Source organism: Sander lucioperca, chromosome 4, assembly GCF_008315115.2.
Source record: "Sander lucioperca isolate FBNREF2018 chromosome 4, SLUC_FBN_1.2, whole genome shotgun sequence".
In the NCBI taxonomy this organism is placed as follows: Eukaryota; Metazoa; Chordata; class Actinopteri; order Perciformes; family Percidae; genus Sander; species Sander lucioperca.
In genome coordinates, this window is record NC_050176.1 from 3,091,356 (window position 1) to 3,099,837 (window position 8,482).

The 8,482-nt window shown below is 43.1% G+C and overlaps 1 protein-coding gene across 2 annotated transcripts; it reads right to left on the reverse strand.

Moving 5' to 3' along the window:
- Positions 1–2,365: 2,365 nt before the first annotated feature.
- Positions 2,366–7,434, reverse strand: LOC116039543 (ras-related protein Rab-33B-like). Of its 2 annotated transcripts, none has more exons than XM_031284387.2 (4): positions 7,252–7,434; positions 6,977–7,215; positions 3,591–3,769; positions 2,366–2,956 (listed from the first exon to the last, which is right to left on the reverse strand). In XM_031284387.2, the coding sequence occupies exons 2-4, from the start codon at positions 7,193–7,195 to the stop codon at positions 2,629–2,631; spliced, it is 726 nt and encodes a 241-aa protein (XP_031140247.1). In that variant the 5' UTR covers positions 7,196–7,215; positions 7,252–7,434; the 3' UTR covers positions 2,366–2,628. The 2 variants fall into 2 exon arrangements, with proteins under 2 accessions (XP_031140247.1, XP_035856559.1); XM_036000666.1 differs by having other exon boundaries at positions 6,977–7,224; positions 7,255–7,433.
- Positions 7,435–8,482: the final 1,048 nt, after the last annotated feature.

An 8,482-nucleotide genomic window follows, 5' to 3' on the forward strand; every position in this document is an offset into this window, starting at 1 on the left:
GGGGGGGCAGAGGGGAGGGTGTTGAGCTTCCTGACAGCCTTTTTGGAATCAGTGAAGCCTCCCATAACTCCAACAGCAATATATTATATTATATATTTGACCATTATTTTTAAATTACTTTACTCAATAACCATTACTTGGGTGGCAGTAGCTTAGTCAGTAGGGAGTTGGGTTGGGAGCCAGAAGGTTGCTGGTTCAACTCCCCATACGGACTGAAGTATGGTGGTGGACTGGTAGCTGGAGAGGTGCCAATTCACCTCCTGGGCACTGCCAAGGTGCTCTTGAGCAAGGCACCAAACCCACAACTGCTCGGGGCGCCTTTCCATGGGCAGCCCCCTCACTCTGACATCTCTCCATTAGTGCATGTATAGGTACTGAGCATGTGTGTGTAATTCAGGCCTGTGTGTAATGTGTATAATAATAACAACAAAAATTTAATTTATAAATAAAATAAAACTTTACCCTCCCTCTCAGAAGCAGTAAATTCGTCCTCCCCCCGGGCTTAGTCTTATTCCACTGAAGGTGATTCATAGAGTGCATTATAGCAGGGCGAAACTCTCCCAGATGTACCCAGAAACAGCTGGGATTAGAAGATAAGTACACTGTGGTCATAAATGAATGTACATAGTCAGCAACAATACTCAGGTAGGCTGTGGCATTCAAACAATGCTTATTGGTACTAAGGGGGCCAATGAGTGCAAAGAAAATATCCCCCACACCATAAAGCAACCAGTTTTAAACCATTCACCATGTACAAGGATCCATGCTTTCATGTTGTTTTATTTCTCTGTGGATTATTGATACTTTCACAGTATTTATAGAGCACCGCAAACCTGCTTTATAATAAAGAAAGGCCATGGAAATCTTACTTTTTACAATATGGGACCTGCAGAGGCACACACGTTTCCACAAGCTCAGTAGTAGAGTAATGTGTGAAATTAGTGGAATGTCTCTAGGTAGGCCGTCTCTGAAGCATTGTATTTAGCTACAGTACAGCGGAAATCACATCTGTTAAGGCCCTGACAGGGCATCACATCAGTCATACAGTCACATAGAGTGACAATATTGTCAGATGTTTAAAGATAAGCTTCAGATTTCTTCCCTTCTCCGTGCCCCTTCGGAAGTAGGTGAAGATGTGCCGGAAACCCCAACTCTGCTTCTACAAACACAAGCATCAGAAGTGATGCAGCTGTTCACGGTCAACAGTCAGAAAAACAGTTTGTTGAGAGATTTGTTTTCTACACATTCTCTTATTTCCACTTTTCTAACTATTTTAAGTTAAACAGTTAGTTAAATTAATATTTTTGTTTTATCTTTTATTCTTATTTTGACTAGGGCTGCAACTAACGATTATTTTCATAGTTGATTAATCTGTCGATTATTTTTTCAATTAATCGATTAGTTTTTTGATCTATAAAAATGTCAAAACATGATGAAAAAATGTGGATCAGTGTTTCCCAAAGCCTAAGAGGACGTCCTCAAATGTCTTGTTTTGTCCAAAACTCAAAGATATTCAGTTTACTGTCACAGAGGAGAGAAGAAACTAGAAGATATTCACATTTAATAAGCTGGAATCAGAGAAATCTTATTTTTTTTAATAAAAAAATGACTCAAACGATTAATCGATTATCAAAATAGTTGGGGATTAATTTAATAGTTGACAACTAATCGATTAATCGATTCATCGTTGCACCTCTAATTTTGACGAGACATCGGACAAGGTCATCATAGGAAATGTGAAATGCTTGACATCATAAATCAGATCACATTTCATTATTAAGGTCTGTGGGTCCTTGTGTGTCCATGATTGTCTTTTGAAATCATAAAGATCCTTATGATCCATGACTTGGATTCAACCAAAGCCAGGGTATTTTATGGGGTGCTCTAACTTATTTAGTACATTGCTTTTTTTTTAATTTAAAATGTGTGTTATGGCAAGACAAAAAAAAATTCTCTCTTCCCTTTGGTCTTTCCTGAGCCTAGAAGAAGACATCTACCAGTTGGCTGTTGAATGTTGCATCAACGTGTGACACACACACACACACACACACACACGTTGGCAGGATCTAAATTGTCTAGAGACCATTGAGCAGAGGTTTTCCCTCATCATGTGATGGCCTCTGAGTCATCGATTGGATGCACAATCTCAACACATGTCATGCGCGACGCCCACACTGCTCATGCACAAGACCGGTGCATGACCGTTCACTGATGTGATGATTTGTCCATCTGGACACAGTACTGTGATGGGAGACCCTTAACAGCCAGGATTAGATTGTACCATACTTAAACATTTACACCACTGTCCTAAAGTTTCTCGTATACAGCGCAACATACAGTGAGCCAGGACAGAGCCTCCACCAAATACATTCACAGTCTTTTATTTCGCAGTAATAACATCACAAATATACACAAAATTTCCACATTTAAGAGTATAAATATTAAAGGTTCGGTGTGCGAGTAACAGCAACTGTATTTCAAATGTAACGTTTGTTTTTGCATTTTTTGTCTTTGGTCAAAAAATGATTCTTGTGCACAAAATGTTCACACACACAATCATACACTTATAAAGAGCTAAAAACATGACAATCTGGAAAGAGAAAACACTTCTCTCTCTCTCTCTCTCTCTCAGCAGCAGGTCCACAGCTCTTTCTCGGCTCTTTTCTTGTTGAGGATTTTAAAGGAGCCGCAGGCCGGGGAGCTTGCTGCTGAAGGTCTCCTCTGTCTCTTTAATTTGGCACCAAGAGCAACAACGATGTCTTCCACCTTATCCTGCTGATACGACACCTTGGCATCAACCCGTCGACCGTTCCCGCATTTGTTTGGCGGGTTCTTGGCCGACGTCTCAAAAGACATCATGCCATGGGCTTTGGCGAAGCTGGCCGCCAGCTCCTGGCACACCTGGCCGTCGGCCCTGCTGGGGTCCCGCAGGTCGCTCTTATTACCCACCAGGAACCTGCCGGGAGAAAGGCCAGCAGAAAGGGACTAAATGGAGGATGGTGATGTTAAAAGTTGCACAAAAAAGTAATATGGGCGTAGGATGTGGACCACGAATGATCGATTTGATTTTTTTAAAACAAAAGCAAAGTACTGTCCTTTCAGTGAGTAGCAGTACGCACACAGAGCTGATGCAGTTACCTGGGGACTAGTCTGAATCAACGGAAATACATTTTTAGGACAACTGCTGACGTGTCCCTAGCCTTCTGCTCTCTGTGTGTTGCCGTTCTCAAACAACAAACTTCGAGCTAGCGAGCCACACGCCGAATATGGCAAGTTTGGAAGAAAATTTGGATCATGCAACAAGGCAGACCTGCTTGGTTCTCAGGGAATGACTGTAAAGATTTACAAAGAATATGTTTGTAACCATGTATCCAGCTAATTTCAATAGCTCACGTTACTGTATTGTGTGAACAGAATATTAAACTTTGTTTATATGTGGCATTTTCTTCAGGAGCTTAGGCGACCATGATTGGTTTAAAGAAATGCAAACAACCCAGAGCATGTTTTTTCTCCTTTCCTGGAATGTATGTGTGATGTAGCCAGACCTTACTCGACAGTTGGTAGAGATAGGTCTGGCAATGCGAGACTACCTGGGGATGTCCTGCCCGAGGGAGTTCTGCCGGCACTCTTCTATCCAGGCAGTCAGACTGCGGAAGCTGGCGGGGCAGGTGACGTCATATATGAAGAGCACAGCGTGGACGTTGCGATAGTAGTGCTGCACCATGGACTTACGGAAACGCTCCTGTCCTGCTGTGTCCCACAGCTGGAGCTGGAAGAGTGGGGAATGGAGAAAGCAAGAGATTGACATGTAGGCTAGCACTTTGGAGGAGGTTGTAGAGACAGAAAAAAGTGGTAAAGAGGAAATGAATGAGAGGAATAAATGCTGTGTTGAAATTCCACCCCCCCCCACGCGTGCGTGCGCACACACACACACACACACACACACACACACACACACACACACACACACACACACACACACACACACACACACACACACACACACACACACACACACACACACACAGTGAATCATCACTGAGAGAGAACTGAGAGCAGACAAGTTGATCTAATCATTAGAAAGTCAGATCTCTCTGTCACGCTTCTAAGACATAATCTCTGTGAATAACACCAATCTAGTGCTGACCGATCAAATAAATACATACATTGGAGACAACATAAACATACAAATACAATCATTGCCTGAAATGGGCCAGTACTAGGTACCGGCACTTCTGATTTGTGTCCACATACAGTAAGTACCCTTACTTCTAATTGTTACTAATGGTATTATTAATAGGCTGATGTTTGTACCAAAATAGGCAATATATTTAATGATTTATTGGGAAAAACCAAGCAATTCTATGTAAAATCAGACATTCAGCATTCAGTTGGACTTGAGTACTGACTTGATTTCCATGAGACTTGGCTTTATTGACTTGGACTTGTACCAGAAGTCTAATAAAACAGCTCTGGTAAAATGGCAAGTCACTTTGCATACAAAAATTATTATTATGTCCAATTCCATTGTTAATTTAAGGTACTGGGGGCAAAGCTGGAACCCTCCTCTACCCTAAAGTTATAAACAAATTCCTGTCACCACTGACACACTTCCCCTGTCATGTGGTCGTTTCAAAACACTCAGGAAGTAGCACAAGCCAACTAACGCTCACAGAATCAGTGAATAAACCAGTCCCTTCCATGTGTTCACGCGACGCGGTTCGAATTAAACTCGTGACAACTTGAGGTTGTTAAAAATCAGAGCGGAGTTAAATGGCTTTATGAGGGTGTTGATGTAACCGCTAACATGCCACTAGAATCAAGCAGGTTATCTTCCCAGTGATTTACAGGCTGCATTAGTTCTGCTGATTTTCTTTCATCCAGAGGATTCTCAGTCATGCAGTCTGGGACAAATCCCTCAGCAGAGCCACACCGCAGGGTGGGAGCCTCAGAATAAGGGCTGGGCCATAGGATGAGAAATATCGTCAAAAGGCTATAAAATGTCTATCGTTTACGACATCTATGTCGTTTCTATCATGATGTTGAAAAACCGGCGGTGGAACTGCATTACAGCAATATTCTTTGCACGTTATGTTCACGTTCTTAATAAAACAGAAAACGCTCCGTATTTATCTGACAGCATCTGTCAAGTATTTCCTTCACACAGGAGCATTATAGACTTTTTATTTATTGAATTATCAGAACACATGCTATGACGTGATATATATATAGTTATTGACGTATGAAATGACCTATATCGGGAAAGAAGGTTTTGGCCATATCGTCCAGCCTAATAGGCCTATTTAGAGCTCACACAAACGCAGTAGAAAACATGATAAAGCCACAGTTAAAAAGCACAGCCACTCTCAAATAACCTGCGGGAGTCTAACTGGAATATTCTGTCCTCTCATACACCTGAGTCCCTGCTGGTTTGGAGGCTTTTGTTTTGTTTTCTTAAACCCTGCTACGCCCTGCTATGTCCTGCTACGCCCTGCAGTACCCTGCAGTACCCTGCTACGTCCTGCAGTGCCCTGCTATGCCCTGCTACGTCCTGCAGTGCCCTGCTACGCCCTGCAGTACCCTGCTACGTCCTGCAGTGCCCTGCAGTACCTTGCTACACCCTGCAGTGCCCTGCTATGCCCTGCTACACCCTGCAGTGCCCTGCTACGTCCTACAGTGCCCCGCTACGTCCTGCTGTGCCCCGCTACGTCCTACAGTGCCCCGCTACGTCCTGCAGTGCCCCGCTACGTCCTGCAGTGCCCCGCTATGCCCTGCTACACCCTGCAGTGCCCTGCTACGTCCTACAGTGCCCTGCTACGTCCTGCTGTGCCCCGCTACGTCCTGCTGTGCCCCGCTACGTCCTGCTGTGCCCCGCTACGTCCTGCAGTGCCCTGCTACGTTCTGCTACGCCCTGCAGTGTCCTGCTACGCCCTGCAGTGTCCTGCTACATTCTGCTACGCCCTGCAGTGTCCTGCTACGCCCTGCAGTGCCCTGCTACATTCTGCTACCCCCTGCAGTGTCCTGCTACGCCCTGCTATGCCATGAACTACTATTTCTAGTCATTGTTCCATTATCTTTATTGTGACTATAATTGCCACTGTTCATCACACCCCCAACCGACACCATGTGATCTAGAGTGTGGTCTAGACCTACTCTATCTGTAAAGTGTCTTGAGATGACTCTTGTTATGATTTGATACTATAAATAAAATGTAATTGAATTTTGTCTGGTCTGAATTATCAGTGGAATTGGGCCCATGAAAAGCACTGAATTCAATGTGAAAATTACAGTTGATTAACATACAACCTTTATTAGCAGTCGGTTTATTTAAACTAAAGAGCCAGTTGGAAGTTGCTGGTGTGCTTTCTTTTTTGTTTTTGTTTCAATGGCCGCTCCGCTGCAACTCTAACTTCTGTTAAATCAAAGCTGAAGACTTTTGTTTGTGATGCTGCCTTTCTTTAAATAACTGCACTTCTTATACCTGCACTGCAGGATCAGGGCTGTATCCATAGAAAAGCAGACATTTCCAAAATGCTGTATCAATAACTTTTGAAAATTAGAGATTTATGCAATTCTGACTAATGGCTGACAAGCACTGTTTTCTGAAAATGGCTCAGACTTTTTGTTCAGAATGATCTCAGCCTCTAGATTCTGGGTTTAGTTTCATGATGCTTGCAGAACTCCTTAGATTAGCTCACAATAGATTAACAGTTGGGTTTTTTTAGCAATTATTTTTTTGGGGTGCCGGGATCAAGTTTTAAAAAAAGGTTTTAATCACCCATGCTGCACTGTAACTTTTATTCTTGTAATTTATACCGGTCTTATTCTATTTCTGTTTTTATATTTAAGTAGGCTATTTTAACTTTTAAAATGTTTTAGGCGATGTAGCCTAAAGCACTTCGAATTGCCTTGTTGCTGCAACGTGCTATAGAAATAAAGCTCCATTGCCTTGATGCATACACACTCTCCCCGTTACCTTGATTTTCTCTCCATGGATATCCAGCTGTACATCGCGGAAGTCCACCCCGATGGTAGCCTCCACTCTGCGGGGGAACTCTCCGGCGCAGAGTCGGTGTGTGAGGCAGGTCTTCCCCACCCCGGAGTCTCCTATCACCAGCACTTTAAAGGTCCGACATCGAGTCAAGACGGAGGACAGACTGCCCAAAGAGTTGGAAAACTCAAGAGATGACTCCATTTACCCGACGTTCAACTAAACAGTAAATTCACAAGAAATTTGACAACAACAACAACAACAACAAAAAAAACGCGCTCCGCATCAAACGTTATATCTCCAAGAAAGGTTTCTAAAGATGCAGCTTCACTAGGTATGAACAAAATATAGTTGGACTTCTGGGGAAAACGCGCTAGACACCATGTCTTTAAGTTGTGTTCACGGCGCCGAGCAGTGCGAGTGGGAGGAGAGCATGCCGAGGACTGGTGCCTGAGGGCGGGGAGCTGATTAAATGACAAGCAGCCATCACCATATGTAGGTGGCATGCTGATTAATCAGATGGATTTCTCTGAAAAACATTTCTGATACATTGTCCCCCAACCTTTGAATTTGTCAAAAATGAAATCTTTAATTTATGTGCAACCTGCCTGAGAAGAAAGGCCGCAGGACCACAGGAAGTTAGGTCTAGACAGAAACCCTTTCATTGTTGTGAAACAGATTCCCCACCTCCATGCTGAATTAAACGTGTAATATATAGGCCTACTCAGCAAAAAAAACAAACGTCCGGTCACTTTCAACTGCTGTTGTATTTTAAGCAAACTTAACATATGCAAATATTTGTATGAAAAGTCAATCAGCTAAGACGTAAACTGAACAATTTTCACAGACATGTGACTAACAAAAATGGAATAATGTGTCCCTGAGCAAAGGGGCGGGGGGGGGCAAAATCAAAAGTAGCCCTCAGTATCTGGTGTGGCCACCAGCTGCATTAAGTACTGCAGTACATCTCCTCCAGTTCTTGCGGTCGTTGTTGCCATCCTGTACCTGTCCCGCAGGTGTGATATTCGGATGTACCGATCCTATACTACGCAGGTGTTGTTACACGTGGTCTGCCACTGCGAGGACGATCAGCTGTGCTTCCTGTCTCCCTGTAGCGCTGGCTTATTAGGCGTCTCACAGTAGGGACATTGCGATGTATTGCCCTGGCCACATCATGCCTCCTTGCACCATGCCCTTTCTTTTGGTTTTTTCAGAGTCAGGAGAAATGTCTCTTTACATTCCTATTTTTCTCATAACTGTGACCTTAAATTGCCCACCGCCTGCAAGCTGTTATTGTCTTTTCGACCGTTCAACAGGTGCATGTTCGTTAATTGTTTATTGTTCATTGAATAAGCATGGGGAAAAATTGTTTAAACCCTTTACAATGATCTCTAAAGTTATTTTGATTTTTACAAAATTATCTTTAAAATACAGTGTCCTGAAAAAGGGGCGTTTCTTTTTTTGCTGAGTTTATATTTTCTTTACATCAAA